Below are 22,960 nucleotides of genomic sequence, written 5' to 3'. Positions count from 1 at the left end.
TACATTTGCAAATCAGGCACAACTCTGCCTAGGTTTCCTGTAAACCACCCAGAGTCTCCTCCTCCCATCCCAAAGTTTTTCAGCTTACCTCTTGAATTTGTAGATTAAAAAAACAGCCAAGCCCACAAACACCACAGACAACAACATCAGCATTGCTGAACTGCTGTGACCCGAGCTGGAATCCACAAGGGGTGCTGCAGGAGGAAAGGCAAAGCATTACATTTGTGGGATACTACAAGGAAACACATTAACTACCCAAGAGTTGAGCTCAGCTCTGCCTTTGTCACCTCTGCTTTATCACTGGTGCATGCTGGTTTTGGCAAGAGCAATCAGTAGGAAACAAATTGGTTCTCTTGTCCTTCAAAAGTCAAGGTCCTTTTCCAAGACAGCGCAGTCTAACATCCCCAAGTGAAAAGGCACAGCAAGCCACGCTTAGCTGAATGCCTGATCACTCCTGTGTTAACACTCAGGGCTATTACTTTTCAGGTTTTTCCAGGTAATGGAGAGGAAATGAATTTTATGAAGCATGGCTTAATACATATCTACTCCCCTTTGGAGAAGATACCTCAGAGCATCAATGAACTCCCATCTTCCAAGGATATTCATCTATCTCACATGTGACAGGGATCTACTGTTGTGACAAGCCTCAAGGTCCATCCTTCTATAGGACCTTAGAGACTTTTAAATTGAATCCGTTTTCATAATGTGGAGAAGCCCAAACCAATGATCCTGGATCCAAGCACACAATACATTATAATATTTTGGAGATTTTGATCCTTGACATTTTGGTTGGGCTAAATACAGTATATTCCTATACCTTGTTTATGCAGCTATTCCAAGAGCTCATCAGAGCACACCATCTTAATGGCCTGAGCACTGTGCTGAGATCAAGTGTCTGATGAGAAGTCTCTAATGATGCACAAATGATTATAAGTAGCAGCTGAATGTTTCTTGTTCTGCATAAATATTTGGTTTGGGTGTTTTACTATTCTCTATTCTTTTTCTGTCACCCACAAGATAGGGACAAAGTCATGCAAATAGAGTCAGTTCTGATTTCACTGTCAAATTTCCACACCTTACAGTCTGATCCCTCCAGTATTCTGCTGCAAATACTTCTGACTCTTTAGTGGGAAAGACTGTCACTTCATCCAAGTCAAAACACTATGGGAATGGTCATGAAACCCTCTGCACTAGAGAGGATGCAAGAATAGCTGCTAAATGTAAGTTAAATGCAGTTCCTTGCTAGAACCAAGCCATATTCTGGAGAATTCCAGCCACCTGGAGACCTCAGACATTGTATTGCATTCCCAGTTTTGCAAATTATTTGATTTCAGGCTACTCATGTCAGCATCTGACTCGCACTCCAAAAGAGCAGTTAGAGAGTGAAGGTAAAAAGGTGTTACCAGTAGGAAAGGTCATGAGCCTCGATTTAGCCCAGCTCTTGGCTCTCTGAGAAGAAGCTGAAGTGTATAATTGTGGGATGTGAATCCCAATCTTTCAGAGAGGCTATCAGCAAGGGCACTTGCACAAGATCCCACATTTCAGACAATTGCAAGGGCACTCATAAAAAGCAAGGGCAAAAATAAATCCATCACCTCCTTTGTAACCATCACTGTCTCATCAATAGCTGAGAGCTTCACACTAGGCTGGTTTAAAGTAAAGGGAGTAGCAAAGCTTAAAGTGACTCTTTGTTACTTTGTGCAAAACTGGAGACAGGTAATGTTGGAATTTAAATAAGTTCTAATTTGTAGAAGTCAATATTCAGGCACACATTTCCCTGTAAGAGGCCTAGATCTTCTTTTCATTAGTACTTTGCCCCTTTAAAGCTTCTTAGCTAGTCATAACAATAACAAGGCCTTTGCTGTAAGGATTTGATCCAACATCCATGAAACTTAGTAATATCCCACTGAATTCCACAGGTGTTCAATAAGGACTTAATAGAACACCATTCACCTGGTTTTCTAAAACACTTGAAAAACACCAATGCACTTGTTAATTAAGCCACAGGGAACTCTTACAAGGTACTTTTTATACTTGTACAAACTGGAGCATGAAGATGCTCCTGATGGATTGGTTTTAACTCTCCCTGCTTCTACAAAAATGTCTCAGTTGGCACACATGCCAGTGCCACATACCAAACTGTGAGTGATGTGATGTAGACTGATTCTCCTGGGGTTGTCTGAAGCCTCAGGAGAACCACAGCTATGCCTTTGACTCAACACTCACCTAATGTTAGCTGAGTAACATACACAACCACTTCAACACCAGGCTTCAGCTCAAACTGGACCAGGTTCTGGTTGAGAGCATTAAAAAGGATTTCTACCACCTGATGAAATAAGAAGAGATACAACAGTTACAGTAGAGAAGACAGCAAGGTCTGGAGAACATTTGGGAATACACAAAGCCCATGAATAGTGGCTGACATCTCTTACTGCCTTCTGCAGGGCCTGAGGAAGTGGAGAGAAATGCACATGTGCTTTCAGTGGAACTGGATGTCACTGCATGTAAGTCTCCCTTACGGGACTTTTGAGACTCTCATTGTATGCTATCATATCTCCCCTGGGAAGCAAACCAAGAAGGTTAGCAATTTTTTTTTTTCTTTTTTGGGGGGGCTACAGGAGGAGGGAAAACAACTAAGGACCTTTTCACCTTCCACAATATCCTTTGAGTCTGATCAAATGCATTTGGAAATCACTGACATATTGGCCTTTCACTGGTGGATAATGGAACTAAATTAGGCACTCCAGACCTGCATTTCTTTATCCCCACTGATCCTGTCATGTAGCTTCTATTTAAATAGGCTACTGCGGATGAGGCAATCCAAGGTCAATGGAAAATTTTCCATATTTCTCCTTCACTTAGAAGAGGGGCCTTGGACTGGATATACTGGAATTGCTAAGCAATCAGCACCCAGCTCTGAGGTGTTATTTGGTTGCCCCAGAGCACACACTTGGCACATCAGCCTCAGTTTGTTAATACCTGACTCCATAGAGCAGTTCTGATGGACAGGGCACTGCTAATGAGTAGTTCTAATGACCTCCTCTCCAGGCAGAGCTTCTCAAGCAGAAGGCATCAACAGGTGCCAAATTACAACTGAGTAGACTGTCAACAGAAATTAGAGCACTAGAGCGTCAGGCCTCACGGTCAATTAGTCAGAAATCTAATTGAGATGTCAGCATAACACTGACATACAAAATATTGACACAACAGCTTGTTCAGAAGAAGTTTTAAATACTGGTAGGTCCTACTGAACAGGACAGAAATTACCCCAAGAACATCCCTCCAAAAAGCCTTTCAAACCTTCCTACCCCAATGCATCTCTCCTGCACACTGACCACCATAAATTTAAGAGACCAGCTTTGATAACTTCCTAGGGCAAAAGAACTACTCTGCAGGGACTGACTTGACTCAGTGGGTGACAAGAACTTCCACTGAATTCACCAGTCCTCTGAATTATTTAATGTTTGATCCAAACTTTCAAGAGTTACTTGGCGATGGGATCACACATAGTTTGCACACTGTAAAAATGCTGCATACAAGAACATTAGCTAGAGCCAAGCAGCCTTTCCAGCAGTACTTCACTCCTTTGCCATTATAGACCTGATTTAATCACTTGGTAATTCTAACATGAAAGCTTCAGCAGCCTAGTGCTGCTGTTCTGAGCTCTTTCCTTGCCTTCGTATCACTGTTGCCATTCATCACCGTAATTACCTATTTATCTAAATGGATGGATATTGTAACTTCCAAATATAGTTTGCACAGGCCATTCACTGCTGCAGAAAAAAAAAAAAAAGTAGTCTTGTTTTGGTGATCTATGAGCTGAAGAGCCTGATTTATTTTTAGTAAACCTCAGTATATTATCTTGCTGCTTTGGCCTTCCTCTATTAGCATTCCCTCAGGGAGTAGAGGGAGTACATATTCAAGGTTCCTTTCACCATAACTACTGTAGAAAGGACACACCACTGATTTAGGAAGAATCTCTGCTAGTGGTAGACTGTGACATATCTCAGTGAAGTATTAGAAAATCCCAGTTTTCCTCCAAAAATAATTTTCTTTAATGTCATAAACTATACTGCCACAGTCCCAGATGCATCCATTTCCACCACACTTATTGTAAGTGCTTCCAATGCTGCACAGCTTCAGGGGCCCATCTGCAAACAATATGATAGGAATAAATGTTCCATGAATCCTTCTTTCCTTACTTGCTCCAGATCAGCCTCACTGCTTTTCCTCCTCTCTGTTGTGTTTTTGTGGGGCAGTATGAAGAGTTCAGCAGATGTAGGCAACCCAGGGAACACAGCTACCAGGATCTGTTCATCAGGGATACCAGTCACCTAGAAGGAAAGTAAAAATGAGGTCTCTAGCTGCTATTTTGTTGCTTATGTTTCCATTCACTACCAGAAATGGTGCTCCCATCAAATTGTTATCTTCCAGTTCCACTGTAGGTGTTGTGGTCCTAATGAGCTGTTCTGCCTATTTGGTGGGTCACAAATGGAGCTTCTGCTAAAGATGCACTCTACTTTCCAGAAGTGAATGTAGGCTTGACAACACCCCTGGGTCCAAAGATCTCAACCCAAAGTCCAAACCTAACTTGTCTCCAGATCTGAATGTTCCATATAGTCCTCCTTGCTACAAAAGAATAACTGACCCAAAGTCAGATCCAGAGAGTACGTCTTGGAGCAACCACTGGTAAATGTGCAACTAGCAGGGACAATATCAAGAAAAGTGCCTGCAATCACCTTCTGTTATCAGGTTGTGGGGATCCACATTTGCCACACATGAACAGGAATGTCCCCAGAGGGAGACTTTGCTCCTGGGGATGATTGGGAGGGCTGTGCTAGGAGCTGCTCAGTTTGCTGAACCAGGAGTACCCGGCTCTCACAGCTGCCTTCAGCAAGACCCGCCCACCGAGGCTGCTGCCCTCTCTCCCCAAATCCAAGCAGTGCACCCTCAGTAGGGCAGGAAGCCTCCCCTCCTTGAGAAATGCTCTGCTACATGAGGTTAACTCCATTAGCTCTCTGGTCCCACCCCACCTCAAACTCCTTCATCTCACTCCAGAGCTGAAATGTACCAATGGGGCAGCCCAGTCCTGGTGGGATATACGGGAGAGCACTTCTACAAGATTTCTACTGTTCTCTGTAACCATTCACAGTTACAAGCTAATTATTTTTGTCCTGCAAGCTTGATTCTGAATACAGTAAAAGGGAACAACAGTTTAAAGCAATAAACTTAGTATTTTGTCAGGACAGAAAAACAATAAAGGAAACTCTTATAAACTGTGAATTTTGAGTGGGCTGCAGATGAGAAAAGCTTAGCAGGAATGTACCTTCCCAGTAAAAATAATCAGCCTCCATTTCTAAGAACAGCTGTAGCTAAAGCAAAAAAAAACCCCAACAAGATACAAGATACATTTTTGGCAGAAAAGCTTGTCTAAATCTAGCTCCTAATTTCACACAAAACTAAAGTTCCTGACTATTTGATATCTTAAATTATTCTGTCCCCTTTCCTGCAAGAATATGAGTACTAGTTTACATATTCTAATTAATCCCAAAGGAAGACTCAGTATCTTCCACCTACAGAAGTCTCTCTTTATCCTGTATTTTAAAGGTAAGCTTATTTTCCCTCCGAATCCTCATTTTTTGCCCCAGTTGGAAAGGGAGTAGAGCTTTAAAATATTCACCAGTTGCTACACTTAGCTGCATGTGGAACTTCTGACTATCAGGAAGAGACAAAAATATCTTCCTCATGTATCCAGAACACTACAATGTCTGTCTTTTGGGATGAAGTGGATCAGCTGTTTAACAACACACAGTAACACTAACTAAATATTTGGAGTAGAAAACAGTAGTTACTGTCACATCAATTTGGCAAAACAAGAATAATGATGGTACTATTACAATCCAGAATTTGCAAAATCCTCAGAGATATTAAAAGCTGAAAAACACACAGAAATATTAATAAAAGTAATGGTAATGTTTCCACAAAATCGGCAATATAGTTTGGCCCTGTAAAAAGATCCAGCATATTAAGAAGCTTTTTATTGAATTTTAATGATAGTTTCATCACTGCTGTCCTTACCCATTCTTTTAAGCTAACATGTCAAAAAAGTGTGTGTTTTAACAGCCTACTCAATGTTAGTACAGACAAGGAAACAGATGCTCACCTCTGCTAGTGCTCTCTTGATGACTTTGCCGACGTCTTGTCTCCATTCAGGGATGTCAGGGTTATGGTAGTCCAAGTTGGGAGAAAATGACAGGAGCTGAGATTGGAAATACTCTGGAACAGAAAAAGTATTTGTGAGAAGACTAAATGGGTAGTGTTTAGGGTACAGACAGGGGTGCAGAAGGCAACAGGAGGACCATAACTATCTTAAAGCAAGAGAGACAAGGCTGAAGGAAGAAAAAGGCTGGCTAACACTAAGCAGGACAGAAAGCTTGCAAGGAAAGAATGCTTATAATGCACTCATAAAGGGCAGTTTGACCTAATGCCAACTTCTGGCTTTCCCCAGAGAAACAGAAGCGAGAATGAGAGAGGTGAGAGGACACCTTCATGATGCCTCTGGGCTTTGTAATTCTGCCACTCAGCTTCCTCAGATTCTGCTCACAAGTAAGTTGACCAGCAAATAAGGCAGCACCTGGCTGAAATTTGGAAGGCCTGTCTGTACAACTGCAGAGCAAACAATTGCTGTAAGTAATATTTTCTGTTTACCCTCCTGGAGGGAAGCCAGGGGTGGTTAATTCCCCAATAAAGGAGAACCCAGTGGTGCTAATGACTGGCTCATCAAGCAATGGCTATTGATGAAACACCTTGAAGTTCTGTCCTGATTGAATGATTGCTGGGAGGAGGAAAAGCTTCCTAGACTTAAAATACAGAACAATTTAAATTTTTCTCCAATTCCAACTCTCCCTGCTAGTGTCCCCAAAAACCAAGTCTGGAATCCTTACAGCAGCTGTGCATAATGAATTTGGGCCAGTGGGAGGCACAGATCTGGGATGGGAATCACATTTATATAAAAGTTCTCAGTGTAGAAGACTCTGGTTTTTGACATGTGCTGTGCCTCACCTTGAAGCAGATGATCTCCAGACACTTCAAGTAAGTACCATTAATCATTTGTAAGAAGGCACTAGTTTTAGATCGAGATAAACTTACCAGAGTATAAATGAGGGAATCCACAGAAAAGCAGGGATGTGCCAGCACACCACTTATGTGGCATCTTTTGCAAGAACTGTTCTTTCTTTTTAGATGGTGCAGTGTATTTTTAAATAAAACAAGCACCAAAGAGAGCAGGAAAAGTCTCTCAAGTTCTGAAGGTTTAACCCAGAGTCACATATATAAAATCTTTGACTTTTGACCCCTTAGTACCATGTCCAATATATTTTTTGAGCAAATTCTTCTCTGTCAATCTCAAAAATATACCTGAATAAATCTCCTCCACTGGTAACACCAGAAATCCATGCCTAGATTATGGCCTAGACCCATAATCACTTGACTCAGGACACAGATAAGGATACAAGTTTATCAGAGGACGTGTTTACTAAAGGTGTCACTCGTTTATGTACTCAGATTTGAACTGACCACCAAACTGAGGGACTGGAAGGACTCCTTCCTTAGGCCAGGTCAGTCTGCAGCACAGCACAGCATGGGACTATTTGGACTGGATCCAAATGGGTCAAATTCTCTTTGTCATAGAATCCAAAGCTTTGTATCTTCTAAACAGAATGGCAAAATTTCTTCCAAGGTGTTTAAAAAGAGTGAGGAGCTCTCTGTGGGACCTACTGGGACTAAAGATAGAGATCACCCATGGCTATCACTCTTAAATATATTTGATTCAGGTTTATTCCAGAAACTAGTGGAAAGATGGAAATTTCCCAGAAGTAAACAATGCATTTTGCAGTGTTCAAAATTATGAACTAGAGGGTTCCTAATATTTGATAACAGCAAGTCTGGGTATTACTAAATCACATTAACAAACTATTAAAGCCTATTGTGTTTCATGGCCAGACAATCAATAAATATCTATTTAGATGGTTGTTAAATCTGAGTCTACAGCAGGACATTTATTTGTATTTAGTTACTGAAATAAGATACACACAGTGCAACTACACAGTGCTGAACTTCAAAGTAGACCAAGTTATGTGAAGCCCAGGTTTCTCAATAGAACTTGATGTCCAAAGAAAAGCTTGTCCTCAAATGCTGGATGCCAGTAACTGGATGAGGAAAACAAAGACTTGCCCAGGGTGGAAATTATTCTAAAAGTCCAGGTCAAAGCTGCTGAGAGAGCCCTTTCAACCAGGATTTATCAAGCCCCAAACAGGGTAAGCTCTGTTGTCTGCCAAAGGGTGCTTTTTGAAGCCCATGACATGCAGATATGACAAGAACATACCAAACAGTACCCACGGGGAAGTCCAGTGGGCACACTCAGACCTCCAGCTGTGACATGAAAGATGGGCCCTGATACCAACAACAAAGTCATTTCTGTCCTCTTTTCCAGACCCCTCCTGACCCCTGTCATTTATACAGTCACTGATAGAGACACCCAGCTGTGTTCAGATCACCTAAATGATGCTCTGTGACTATTTCTTTCCACAGCTGGGAAGCTGGAGGAAGGCAGTCTGGTTCAAGTGTTTTTTTATTTTTGGGAGTTCCCTGTCTAGGTGTACAGACAGATCAACAGACACAGGAGACACCTGCCACCTTATTAATGCTGAGGTTACAAATTTGGTTAGCTGCCCCATTCTATTCACTTCTGTATTCTGTCATCATGACACATCTGAGCTACTTTGTCGTCAGAGGTTTGTCTTCAGAAGTTCTTCCAGGCACTATCAAGTTCCTAGAGTTCATTTTGGATCAGCAATGATTGTCTGTCTTTCACCCCTGAGAAGTGATTGCAAAGGGCTGAGGGTACCGTGCACTGCGATCTCCTTGGTGTCCTGGATGAGGGTGTTGCCCCCAGCGACTTGCACAGTGACAGTGTTCATCCCCTCCACAGTGAACATGTATGAGATGCTGCTCTCCAAGGTGATGAGGGGCTGTAGGAGGCAAACACAAATGACAACATCAAAATCGGGGTGAGATTAACTCAGGATCACAACATGAACCTGACTAATTTTCAGAGACTGAAAATAGTTCATGCCTCAAACATTGATATAATGTTTTGCTCATTATAAAGAAGCTACAACTGAAGAAGCCTCCCTGAAGAGTGGGACTTTGAACTGAAAGTCAAGCTGTTGGTTAGATAAAGGGTAACGCATTGCTCAGTCACCTCAAGGCTGAGGGAAAGGTGTGCATCCATAAAAGGCCAAAGCCACCAGCTGCAGCTATCCCCAGCTGAATTTGGGGTGGGTGGAGAGCACAGCTCACAGAAGCCAGGTTTACACAGACTCCCCCCAGCTGAGGGGGGAGAAGGAGGTTTTGGGCGCATGGTGCAACCTCTGGCGAGAGGCAACAAACACCCATCCTCTGATTACACAAACTGGCCCAGCTGTGGAACCCCCAACCCCACAGGCCACATCCATGGGACTTTCACGTGAGAGGCTGGGCCCCACAGGGCTGCACGTGACGGAACAGACCCAGAGTCTGCTGTGAGAGACTGACCCCCACCCCAGGGGGACACGGCTAGACATACCCATGGGACTCTGTGCCTTCTGGGGGGACCTTCACCACCAAGAGACCAGCTGGAGAGGATCAACAAACATCACTGGGATCCACAAAGTGGTGATATTTCCCTTACTCTGTCCCTGTCACTCTTTCTGTTCCCCCCACCTATTTTCTACTTCTTTTTCTCTCTCTCTCATATTTACCATCAAATAAAACCCTTACTATTGTCACTGGCATATGGTCTCACGCACCTTAATTCTGGCACAAGCATTTCTAAGAACCTTAAAACTGGATTGTAACACTAATCCACCAGGCAACAATGTCCTTGCTCCTTGACACAGGTGTGCTGCTACAAGTTTGCATGTCCTGCTAGGGACTAAAGGTGGCCCAAACACCATCCTGTGAGAAGTGTCCCATGGGCAGAGGTTTCTCTCACTTCAGTAAATGTTTCCTAAAATATTCTTTCACTGCAACCCATTAGTGTATGGACTCCTCAGCAGACCACAGCCAGCAACTGCAGAATTAGTGCAGTAGAATGCAGTGTTGTACACACACACCCAGCTCAGCTGCTATATTTGCTGAAAAAAAACCCAACCTCAAATTGCAAATAAACCAAAGATGCAGATGCTTCTTCAAACAATCCATACTGTTCAGAGTCAGGGCCAGTCTTTGCTTTTATGAATACAAATCCATTTATCTCTCAGAGAGCAACACTGCTCAGGTCAGAGTGAGGACATCCAGCATTGCCCTGTCCATGCTGTGAGCAAGCTACAAGCACAAGCTGGCAAACTATGCTAACCAGGCTGAAAGCATGACATAATTCCTGCTGACAATGCTGACTCAATGTGGCTGTGGAAGGGATCCATGCTGGAGCGGCCCATGGGAAGGGCCTAAATTAAAGAAATTAGTGGAAAACTGTCTCCCATGGGAGGGACTCCCATAAGCAGGCAAAGAGGAGTCCTCCCCCTGAGGGGGAAGGATTGGAAGAGACAATGTGTGATGAACTGATCACAGCCCCCATTCCCTGTCTCCTTGCACTGCTGGGGCAGGAGGAGGCAGAGAATTCAGGAGTGGAGTTGAGCCTGGGAAGAAGAGAGAGATGCAGGAAAGTGTTTTAAGATTTGGTTTTATTTCTCATTATCCTGCTCTGATTTGAACGATAATAAATTACACTAATTTCACAAAGTCAAGGCTGTTTTGTTTTTTAAAAGTAATCAGTGGTATCTCTCTGTCATTATTGTGACCTGATTTTGTTATATTTTATGTATCCTGCCCATGTGAGGAGGGGAGTGATAGAGTGGCTTTAGTAGGCACCTGGTGTCCAGACAGGGTCAACCCAGCACAATTGAAAATCAAAGGTCCAGCCCTCACAGTGCCACTGATCTGACAGCTGGTCTACAGAAAAAGCTCTTCATTAGAGAAACTACAAAAATGGGAAGAGTGATACTGATCTCCATTGCAAAAGCACACAGAGGTCTAAGAGAACAGATAAAGCCATTGCACCATTGCTGCTGTCCCTTTAATACACTACCAGTTTGTTTTCAAAGGGAAACTTCTAAACTTTCACCTTCCAGCTGGTGAAACTTTCACCATCCAGGCTGCCAACCTGACTGCAATTCACAACAGTGCTCACATATGCCATTTTCAGAGCCAAATCAAAATTTCCACTGGCACAGGCCAGACTGGCAAACACATTCTCTCTCTCTCTGGAATACTACCTTCCTTTGACCCCCTCATCCACAAACTGAAAAAGCAGTAAAACCCAAAAAGTCTTATCACATGGCACACACAGTCCAAGGGCACCAGCTTGTGCCAGCCCTGGAGGCCTAGGTAACATTTACTGAGACACACAGACCCTGGAGAAGCTGAATAGGCTCATATCAAACTGTAGTGATATCAGCAATCCTCCTAGGGGTTACAGGTTGTGGTTCTGTGCAAAGGCAGATAAGAGGATGCAATCTGGCCTTTAAAATTACAATTTTTTCTTTTTGTATGTGTGTATGCTGGACATTCCATTATCATGGATGATTTCACCTCCATCATGGAGTTTTAACATTCAGCCAACTCTTTAATTTTAATTCAAGAACCAAGACCTGGAAACTAACTCTAAATTAAATCAAGTAGTTTAAGGTTCATTTGCTCAAACCTATTAGACAGCTGGATACATTTATTAAACTGGACCTGTGTTAATCCAGGCAAATTGGCCTTTGGGCATACTGCAAAAATAAGTACAGTAGAAAATCAGTACAGGAGTTTTAGCAGGGTGGGGAGACCAGTAGAGGAGTCTCAGCCAGGACATTTGAGTCTAAGACAACATTGTCCTGTGCAGCAGCACAGAGAGTGAGACTGCACAGCGACACAAGACACATCTGGTTCTGCCTGGGATGGCTACAGGCTGAATGGGAAAAGAAGCTGCAATCCCTCAGCATGGAACTAAAATATATCATCTAATAATGCCAGTCACAATATTACACACGTCATCCTTTAATTCAGTGTCCCCATCTTCCACCTCTCCTCAGAACACCATAGTTTACTCATAAGTGGGCACAGACAAGGATCTGATATATACATTAAACATCCCAGGAGGAATTTTCATGTGATACAGACTGCTGTTCTGAAAAAAAGTGGCCCATACACTTATGTCTATATCTTTTGCCATACTTCTGTGAGAGTTAAAGTACAATCCATGAGGTAGCTGGAGATAATGTTTTGCAAAGATCGAAAAGTGCTCTGGGTCTGACATTCAGACACAGGTAAGTGGCACCATGTTTACTACTTCAGCAATGTGTACAATCATGCCAAGGTGTCAAAGGATCAGCTGCTCCATTTGCAGCTATGTCCAAAGTATCCATCCCAAACACATCCATATCTGCTTGTACTCTGCTGCCTATGGGTCTGAAATTTAAGATAGAAGATGAAACAGATTATATTTCCAATCCAGAAGCAAGCACTGTGAGAACTGCATGGACATCTTCAGCAAACACCACTGCTGCTGTACCTTTTTTAGGTTACTTTCTATTTCAAAAAATCTTTTTAAAGCCCTATTCGCAATCAACTTCTATGGTAAGGACAAAAACAACAGCAGGAAAACTCTACACTGGAGGGCTTAAGCAGATGATCAAGTTACCAGTACCTAAATTGTCTCAGATGTACTTTAATGGTTCTCTGTGCATGAGCACTGAGCCAAAAATATCTGAACTGTAACGTGGTTTTGCATCCCTGTATTTCAATGCAGTATCAACTATGTGGAATTACCAGGTACTTGCAATGGATGTGCATATGTGGGTGGTTGCCATACTTCAGCTGGGGCACAGCAACTTGCCAAGTTACAGTAAATATTTTTTGCTCCTGAGCTCTTCTGGTGCCTCAATTATGCTTCCACAAAAAAAAAAACCAAGTTCTTACAGTGAGCTTCCTAACTGGATTAAAATCCCAGTAGAAGCAGCACTTACTGTTTTTATTTTGCCTTTCCTGATATTGTTGGTAGCTAAGGTAAGAGGTTAAAACTAAGCAGCTTTGTCAAAGAGAAAACAAAATACTTGTGTGCCTATTTTTTATCTCAAGTTCCACATTTCATGTAAAATCCCCGTTTCTTTCTGCTGCAATCTCACCTCAGTGCACACCTTCAATTGCAAATGTAGACAATGACATGACTTAAATTGCTTTTGTAAATAACAGCAGAAACTACATTGCAAAATTAACAGCTGCACGTTTTGCAACTGTAAGAATGGAGAATAGTGCCTGTCTCACTCTTAAAGCTCACAATAAAAACTGCAGCTAATAAGCAATCCTGCTCTCTCCATTTGAAAGCATGATGTTAGCTTGTAGTTTCACTTACTTTAACTATTGATAAAGAAGCTCTTTATAGTACGTAGTTACAATACACATCATTTGAAAATTCACTACAAAGAAGTCTCATCTCCCTCTCGAACATAGCCAGACTCTTCAGCTTGACATTCTAGATGCAACTGTTTATTTGAACACCAAGAGCTTTAAAGTACTGTGCTGGAATCCAGCATTATGTCCTGCACACTGGTACATAACAGAAACCCCCTTGGTTATTGGAACACCAGCAGTCTTTAAACACTGTGTTGAAAGCCAGCATTAGTCCATACATAGTTCAGTTAAGTTGCAAGTGAATGCTGGTAATAACAGTGGTCTTCAAATCTCAGGGCTGATAACAACCAGATGTAGAAAGTAATGACTCCTAAGAACAACACAAGACAGAAGGAAATAAATTCACAAAGGTTGAAGTTCAGATAATAACAACCCTTTTCAGACAAGGAACAAACTAAAACACAAAACAGGCAAAGGCAAAAAGTTTTTATTAGGGCTGAGAGAGTTCCCTGTCTCTTGTGAAAAGCTTAGGAAGAAAAAATGAACCTGTACCTTGGTGCTGTTGCCAAACCACCAGAAGTAGGTAAGTGTGCCTGCCTGGCTGGGCCAAACCACTGCAGTAATGTTGACATCCTTATTTCTGATGGCAACAAAGGGGACACTCAGATGGACGTGCTCAACTGGACCTGTGGGAAGAGAGTTCATTATTAAAGGTTTTGAGTTAAATCCTCCCTGCACAGTTGTGAACAGCAAGGATCTTCCCTTTAAATAAATCAAAAGTCTTATGTCAGCAGTGAGAGTCTAGTTTAGAAATAAAAGAGAATTTCAGCAGTCAATGAACAGCAGAAAAAGATAATCAGATTTAAAAACACATATTTTTTTTCTCTCTTATGCACATTTTCCACAGTGCTAATTTTCAAAGGGTCAGTACTGTGTTTAGAAGAATTTTTTAAATGCATTTTGAAGAAGAACAATGAACCAGCTTTGCTTTATATAGGGAAACTGCTACAGAAATCCACAGGGATAGGACACAAGAAAGGGATAGGACACAAGAGAGAAAGAAGGTTTTTTCTTGAAAATATAACCACTGAGCTACTAAGATTTGTGGGAAGATCATTTTAGCCAAGATGGCTTAAATCTTGTTAGATAAGAGGCATTTATGACTTGATTAAATACCCCCAAAAGTTTTTTTGAAGACTCACGATTTTGGAAATCCTTGGTAACTTTTTGACTTAGACCTGACCTTGGGAAGCCTTTGGGGAGTCAGTCACCCCTAGTAAAACATCAGGAACCACTTGAAAGATGTGTCCATTGGCATAACAAAGCATGGAACTGTCAGAAGCACTTGATTCTGAAAGCCTTAAAAAATAACAAACTACCAATGCAAAGTTGTATCTAACAAATGCAAATGCCCAGAATAAGCCCAGGGCATGAAGCCCTAAATTCAGAAGGCAGCTCCTCTCTAGAAAAAACAGTGTAAAAAATACTGAAGTTTTGTTTGGTAGCTTGTTTAAAGCTTTACTATCTCCATTGTTTTTCTTCTTGTTTAATCTTTTGTTTTGGCTGGTACTGAATTTCAGCTGATAACTGCTGCCCATCAGACAATGTTACTTTCTTAAAGGGTTGTACCTTTAAAACACAGCAAACTGACAGACTATCCCTGTGAGACGGAAAGGACAAAATAAGAAAAGTCAGATTCTTTTTTTTTAATAAGACATTCATTCTGGGAAGGAGGAAATTTGGCGATTTTAACTGAGACAATCCTCTTGTGTTACCTCTCAGCTCTTCAAGCACGAAATGGAGACATGAATCAGTTCTCCATCTACTTGGATTACAAAGATTGCAGTGAGCAAGAGCTGTTCTTTTACCACTGGAACACAGAGCTCCAAGCACAAAAGGACCCTATTCTTGCTTTTGGCTCCTTAAAACTTGATCTTTTTCTCGCCCCCTTATCCCGAGAGGCCTCTACCAGTGAGTCACAACTGAACTCTGACCACAGGAAGTACTCTGGGTTTGCAGGAATAGCAGGCTCCCCCAAATATTTTGCGACAGTGCACGTAAGAGGAAAATAAATAATATCTCTGCTTCCTTTAAATATCAAGATAAGCAGCTTGACAGCAGATTCCAGAAAGCTGAAAAGTTGACTGGCTGCTAATAAAGCTGCAGGGTAGAAAATTAATGTTGCTTGAGGCCAAGAAACCTTTTTCTCTCTTCTTTTTAGCACAGGATCCTAGTACCAGACAGACTGTATAATAAGAATGACTCGCAGGTATTTTTGTCTGTTCATTTGAGCTTCAAGGTCAAACCTCCTATATTGACCAGCACATCCAAATATATCAAAAGTTTAGTACTGAGGTGTCACCTTATTTCAGCATTTGCATGAGTGTAGGTGCTTGCAAAATATTTCCCTAGAGATAACGATAATAAATTGGCCACCTAAGAATGCTATAAAACTCAAAGGAGAGATCTGAAAGGTTGATGAAGAAAAGAGTGAAGCAGAAAAACCAGGCCAAGGAACTGTCCCTTGTTGCATTCTGCTTTAAAATCATCACCATGAAAAAGTAGTTCCTTTGAGAAAAATCAGATAATCCATACAAATCTGGTTGTTATTACCAGGTAACCATCACTTTTGTCAGCTAATGGCCCAAGGTGAAGGAAAAACAGTTAATGCTCTAATAACAGGTTGTTAAGTGCAGCCATGATTGACTTTGAGGGAATTATGAGCATAATAAAAGCTTCAAGGAACATTTATTCCTTCACACAGGGAGCTGGAAATTAAAATGAAGAAAAAAGTTCTTGAGTTCTGGAAATTTCAAATGTGCTTCCTTTCAGCAGAAAAGCTCAAGTAAAAGGATGTAAGACATTCTGACAGATAAAGAGGGAAGGCAGGCATGGCTACGATCTCCATTAGGGGCAAAATTGACGGGGTACATCTAATTACAGAAAATCTAATAGTCTGAGAGTAGATCAAAGAACTGGGCTCTTTTTGGCCTCATCCTGCATTCCACATTCTCTGCTCTCTCCTGTGGCTTTGAGAAGTTAACTGAGAGCTCTGTATTTGAGTCTGCCCACGTGTCAACTGGAGAGAAATTGCATTGATCTACCAAACAGGAAAGAAAAGTCAGGGATGCATGTCAAACACATGAAATGTGAAAAGCAGCACATTAGCACTCAGTACATTCATATCTCGGGAAGCATGCTCAGCATAATGCTTTTATTTCATTAAATTAGAACTGTAAACTCCGAAGTTCTGAATAAGTGACTCCAAATTTAGTAGTTTAATCCCAACCTCCTAACATGAGACATGTATAGAAAATACACACTCGGACTTTGTTTCATATGCTGCTTGGTCTCTGACCCTTTCAGAAAGCCCAGTAGGCATTTCCAAACTTTTCCCTGTAACTCTGAGGACTGCAAATACCCTTGTGCTAAATAACCCCTTCCCTTTCCCTTAATTCATTAAAGTCTACTTAAGAAGTTAGTAGAGTGTCTAGAAGCCCAAGCCTTTGGAAGAGCAGGAGTTGCATGTGTGTGTGGGTTTTCATCTATTCTTAGGCCCCCCACTGAAGCTGAAGCGACTTTCAGTGAGGTCCGATTTTCACCCAAGGAATCTGGCAGGTGGAAGTACTCACAGACCACATGCAGGAACAGGACAGCAGTGTCTGAGCCCAGGCTGTTCTCTGCATACGCCATCACCTGGAAGATTCCAGCACTCTTATACACATGTCGGACGCCATCCTCCACGGGGCTGAAATTGGCATAGGATACTGCAATGCCATCTCCAAAATCAAGCTGGATGTTTGTCCTTTGGAGATCACCCTGTAACAGAGAAGGCTGGTTAGGAAACTGGGCTGATAAAAAAGGATTTATATTACCCTCGATCCCACTTAGTTCCACTTCATTAGCAAGGACACAAAGCTGTAACTTTTCAAAAAAAGCTAAACTTTGTTCTGTCATTCCCCAAAGTGGCCAGACACAGACAGCGAAAGACCAGACAGCCCATCCTAAGGTAACTGAAACAGGTGACATGAATCATCTCTTGCAAATATCCACCCCTGATGATCGAGAGTTTAGAAGACTAGTTTCAGCTAGACATGCAGCTTCAGGATGGCTGAATTTATACAGGTTGAGTCCCACATTGAGGACTGTTGGGGTCTCCTCCCCTGCCATGTAGCCCTGGCAGAGGGGCCCTGAGGGCACAGACACGGGGTTTCCCTGCCCCTGCTCAGCCTCGTTCCCATGGGTTGGTTTGTGTTCCCTGCACGGGCAGAAGGACCCTCGGGTCCCGTGACTGGAACAGTTCCTGGGCAGAGCTCCGGCCATGCGGCTGGGGAAATAAACATCTCTCTGAAACATCTACCAAGAATCTGTCTGTCCATATATATTTCCTTTCCACGGGACTCCTGGTTTGATATATGCATGTTGCAGTATCCCCACTGCAACATAATGGTGGAGAATTGTGAGCAGAACGATCCCCGATCCCTAAGCGACTGATTTGTGTGAATAAACCCTGGAAACTTTGGATTCCTCTTCTTGGTTTTGCTTTGCTATTCCATATCTAAACTATGGAGGAACCGTGGGAAGACTCTTGGCTCTCAGAGCCGCATATGGACATTTATCTTAAACTTAAAATGATTCTTGAACAACGATTTGTAAATTTTAGCTTGATTCAAGCTCAAAAAGAACTGAAACACTTCCTGGCATGGTTGTTTAAGAACTTTTTCTACGTTTCTTGGGATTTAATTCTTACGAAGGGCTTTTGGAAAACCGTTTGGACACAGTTAATATTGGAGTCAAAATATATGCCAATGGAAGAATATTTTCGTGAATATTATTTAATTACCGAGACTGTTGAGCAATGTCAGCTGTGTCTTGGCGAAGGGAAGCCTGGTGCAGGGACCATGCAGCCTTGGCCACGTGCACCGAGCGCTCTGCGAGCAGCAGCGAGGCAGTTCCTGCGTGCGGGCAGAGCCACGCGAGCCGCAGTGTCGGTGGCGGAGCGAGGCGCGGCGGGAGCGGCGGGACCCGGCGGTGCCCACACGGTCCCGCACAGTGCGTGGTGGAGCGAGCCCCGTGCATGCCCGACCGAGAGGGGCGGCGTGCGGGCAGCGGCTGGCGGCGATGGTGGAGCGGAGCCGCGCCCAGCCGAGACGCGCGCTGGAGCAGGGCACGGGGGAGTCATCGCTCGGGGGCCCGGCCGAGATGCAGCGCCTGGCATCGGCAGCGAAGCTGCGACCAGAGGAGGCGACACACGGAGAACTGAGCGGCGCAGCCCGGCCCGGCCCGTGCAGCCCCGAACGCGACCCCGGGAAGAGCGCACAGGCACCAGCAGCTCCGACAATTCCAACACGGGAGCGACCAAAGGAGAGAGCAAAGATGCAGCGAGACAGAAAACAGCAGCCACTCGGAAAAAGGAAAAGATCATAGTAACTAAGATCTTAGGGATAGTAAAATGGTATAATGTTAAGCAAAATTATGGTTTTATAACAAGGTGTGACAACCAGCAAGACATATTCGTGCATAGAACTGCTATTAAAAAGAATAACCCTGAAAAATGCATCCCAAGCTTGGGAGATGGAGAGGTAGTGGAATTCAAAATTGTGCTAGGGAGAAAAGGGTTACAAGCATCGCAGGTCACTGGGCCTGATGGTGTTCCTGTAAAAGGCAGTATATATGCAAAAAATCGTAGTCATGTTAGACAATATCTCCATTGTAAGTCCCCCCTACAGTCTCCCTTTCCTAATCCCACCTTTCCCTTTTACCCTATGTCCTATTACCCCCAGTGTATTCCTAATCTGTTTTTTCATCCATGGTTTCCCTCACAAAACCATGTTTTTGCCAATTGTTTCCCCAAAAATCCCTTTCCAATGCCGAGTGGGGGATGAAAAGGGGGAGGGAAGAAGTTAAACCCTCTCCTGCCTCAGTTCCCCCACAAAGCATGCTCAGAGAGTCCTGTCTCCCTTCTGTCAGCCCTAAGATGTTCCACAGAATCTGATTGGACATTTAAAGACTCAGGAGGGTGGCTTGTTTTGTCTTGAAACTGTTCTTGTTATGTTTATCCAGTTGTTTTCATTCTCCTTTTATTAAAATAAAACGGGTGAGGTGTTGGGGTCCCTCCCCTGCCATGTAGCCCTGGCAGAGGGGCCCTGAGGGCACAGGCACGGGGTTTCCCTGCCCCTGCTCAGCCTCGTTCCCATTGGTTGGTTTGTGTTCCCTGCGCGGGCAGAAGGACCCTCGGTCCGTGACTGGAACAGTTCCTGGGCAGCTCCCGGCCATGCGGCTGGAGAAATAAACATCTCTGAAACATCTACCAAGAATCTGTCTGTCCATATATATTTCCTTTCCACGGGACTCCTGGTTTGATATATGCATGTTGCAGTATCCCCACTGCAACAGAGGACTGACAGGTTTTTTTGTCTAATGTCAGTCAACACAGAGAAAGGGCCTGGATACACAGGAGAATGAAGCAGATGATGAGAAAATCTCTGCTAGGATTACTGTCAATGACAGTTATTAAATGAAGGAGGGAAAAACAGACAAGAGATTCCAGTACCACAGGTATTGTCTAGAGACAGAAGTTGCACTATTTTAGTTTAAATCATGCTTTAAACTACTGTAGTTGAACGGTAGAAGTGTCTTTTTTCTCGGTTTCTTGGAGCCTTATTTTATACTTGCCCCCAGCTGACTAATGTAACACAAAACAAGGCTAATTTAAACAAAGCTAAAGCCCACTGCAGTGATTTCACTAAACTGAAATAAAACTACAACTCAGATTAAGTCTCTGTAGCTTTAGCTTTCTGCATATATATAAGATGTGCTGGGCCAAATAATTTCCTTTCATTAGAGATCTGCATTGTATTCACTGCAGGTGAAGTAGATACCACTACATTTTGGAGATGCTCCTAACCCCAAACTGAAGTCAATTCCTAGATATACTGAGGATATGATTTGAAAGTTTAAAAAAAAATAAAAGAACCTGAAGAATCTCTGCTCATAAATTTACCCTTTTTTTTTTTAATGGGAAATTCAGAAATATTTTACAGTCATCTCATAAATACCATTATAGTTGCAAATGCACAGAGAGCACACACAAGAAGCCAGACCACAGTGAAGCAGGTCCTCTGTGTAGATAATCAGAACCTTAGCAGCCCCCACAGACTTTATCCTCCTCACAGACTATACCTGCATGAAGAAAGCAGAGTGCAGGAATACTATTTTTCAGATGTGAATTTACTTTGAGTATATACTTGGGGTCTTCAGATACTCATATAATCAGGATTATTGCTTGTAGTTTTTGAAATACAGGTATTTGGCTATATATGTTAGATTTTTCTCCTTCCTTGCTCCATCATTCCCATTTCATGGGAGCCAGGGCAATTTTGGCTATTGACTTGATCAGGGCACTGTTTTCACCTCTGCCCCACTAGGACATTAAAAGTTCAGTACAAACCAAAGAGCAATCAGAAAGGACTAAAGTGGTAGTGACACTAAAACGTATCTATAATATTGAGTAGTCAATAACATCCTTTAGACAGAGAGTTTTTAAAGTCACTCTAAAAAATTCTCTAGCAGGAGCAAAATCACACTCTTGGGATGCTCAGTTATTTGATAGAAAGGCTCCCACAGCTTGTTAAACCTTTCAAAACCACTTCTCAAGGGAATGCACTAAGACCGCAAGTTCATCTCATGCGGAAGATACTGAACAGAGGATAAAAACTTCATCTGGGCTGGATTCATCACTGATGACCTCAGGCTGAAATCTCTGGCACCAGCCACGGCAGCTCATCTCCCTTGCCTGACAATTCTCTTTTCTATTTCTTTCTTGTTTCTCCAATATGGTTCTATCTGAAATGAGAAGGTTTCACACAGAGAAGCAGGAACAGATTTCTCACGACTAAACAGCAGCAGATGATCTTTTCACCCAATTATGAGCTGGGTCTTCAATGCAAAGCCTGCCCATCTCACTAATCATGTTTTCTTTCTCCTTTCCATACCTCTGTATCCAGTATATAAAATACTAAAACAAACATGCTAGTCCCACACAAAGATGTCAGAGTTTATATTTATAAATTAAAATAGAAGGCAAGTGGAAGCATTTCAAAAGGAAAAAGAAATCACTGCTACCCATGTACATTCAAAAGGTACATTTTGTTGCTTTAAGCCCCATAAATGACTGAAAGGGAAGAAGTTATGGGCTGTCACAGAGATTGGAGCTCTGAATATGGAAATCAGTGAACAGACATGGTCAAGAACACAACTCCACAACAGCTATTTGGCAGTTTATACTTTTTTGTGATCAAAAACAAACTCAGATTTAAAAAAAAAATCTAAAAAGGTTCTTATCTCCTCATGTTCCCTTGCATGTATACACAGTCCAAATCACAGTCCAGCCCCATATTTCTGAAAACACTGCAAAACCATCAGTCATTCTGCATTTCTTTGTCCATAGTCATTGCCACGCACATATTCTGAATACCACTGTGAAGAATACTACTAAAGCTAATTCTCTAAATCCTGAGAAACCCAGTTTTTGATTAACTGTGATGAAGTCTTCATTTACCATTGACAGCCTAAAGGTCAGTCACCTCCATATATCAAGGGTGTGCAGTAGAAGGCAGGAAAGAACTGTCGGCTCATCAGGGCTACTCTGATACAGCTGAATGGAGACCACACAGATGTACCCATAGGAGGGCTGGTCTGGCTGCTGTTTGGCTCAGAAAGGAAGTGTAAACTTAGGTACAAAGCAACCACCAGTAAACAGACTGACCAGAGAAGGTGGAGGAAGCCAGGAATTAATCGGTATGGCAGCAAGGTAAGTAATAATTAAGACCTCTACTGAAATTACTTTTTCCAACTCATAAGGAATTCTTTGACCACAATTCTTCTCAGGTTCACACTAAAAGACTGGAACACTTTCGTCCAAAATCTAAGTGTTCCTTTCCTTTTCTTCTTGGAAGTCTATTCTTTTAAGAAACAAATCACACAAACTGAACACACAACTTTCTGTGGAATAAGCTGTTCACTTACAGAGACATGTTCCCAAAGATCCTCTTCCCTTAGAAAAAAAAAAAGGTTGTTTCAGTGAAATGTTTTTCCAACTACCACTATTTTTCCATCAGTGGACATAAGAGTGAACGCCCTCACATATTTATTCAGCTGCCTCTTCAGTCTCTGAAGCCTTGCAAAGACTCCACTCTTCAGCTACCTTGACTGCTGCCTCATTTCCCATCTGTTTATCATTCTTCGTACGCAGCAGTTCCACTTGAGTTCCTTAATAAATTACTAGTTGATTCCTAATTTTCAGATTATATCTGTTCTTTTCTGAACTCCCACTCATAGTGTCTATACAAATTGTCTTACCGTGTCAAGTCTGCAGAATATGAAAGAAGCAGCAAGTAGACAAGAAATCCCCCTTGTACAAAAGTAGAGCATGCATGAACCTCTGAGGAAGTAGTAAAGAGGCCCTGTCAGATTAGTGTGGTCACAGTGCAATACTTAGCTACTATATAAGAATTTAACTTAGTGT

The 22,960-nt window shown here is 42.4% G+C and overlaps 1 protein-coding gene across 1 annotated transcript in view; it reads right to left on the bottom strand.

Annotated features, from left to right (window-relative positions):
- The window catches only part of SORCS3 (sortilin related VPS10 domain containing receptor 3), a gene marked incomplete at its 5' end in the record, with an annotated part of 274,330 nt that overhangs the window by 4,864 nt on the left and 246,506 nt on the right, over positions 1-22,960 (bottom strand). The window contains 7 exons of the mRNA XM_082285707.1: positions 89-194; positions 2,227-2,326; positions 4,203-4,334; positions 6,164-6,276; positions 8,906-9,029; positions 13,987-14,120; positions 17,067-17,253. Of these exons, the coding sequence (XP_082141833.1) occupies positions 89-194; positions 2,227-2,326; positions 4,203-4,334; positions 6,164-6,276; positions 8,906-9,029; positions 13,987-14,120; positions 17,067-17,253 (896 nt within the window). The remainder of the gene's footprint in view (positions 1-88; positions 195-2,226; positions 2,327-4,202; positions 4,335-6,163; positions 6,277-8,905; positions 9,030-13,986; positions 14,121-17,066; positions 17,254-22,960) is intronic.

Source organism: Coloeus monedula (genome assembly GCF_965178545.1).
Source record: "Coloeus monedula genome assembly, chromosome: 8".
Classification (NCBI taxonomy): Eukaryota; Metazoa; Chordata; class Aves; order Passeriformes; family Corvidae; genus Coloeus; species Coloeus monedula.
The sequence above is the reverse complement of the archived record's forward strand: the minus strand, read 5'-3'. Positions and strand labels throughout refer to the sequence as shown.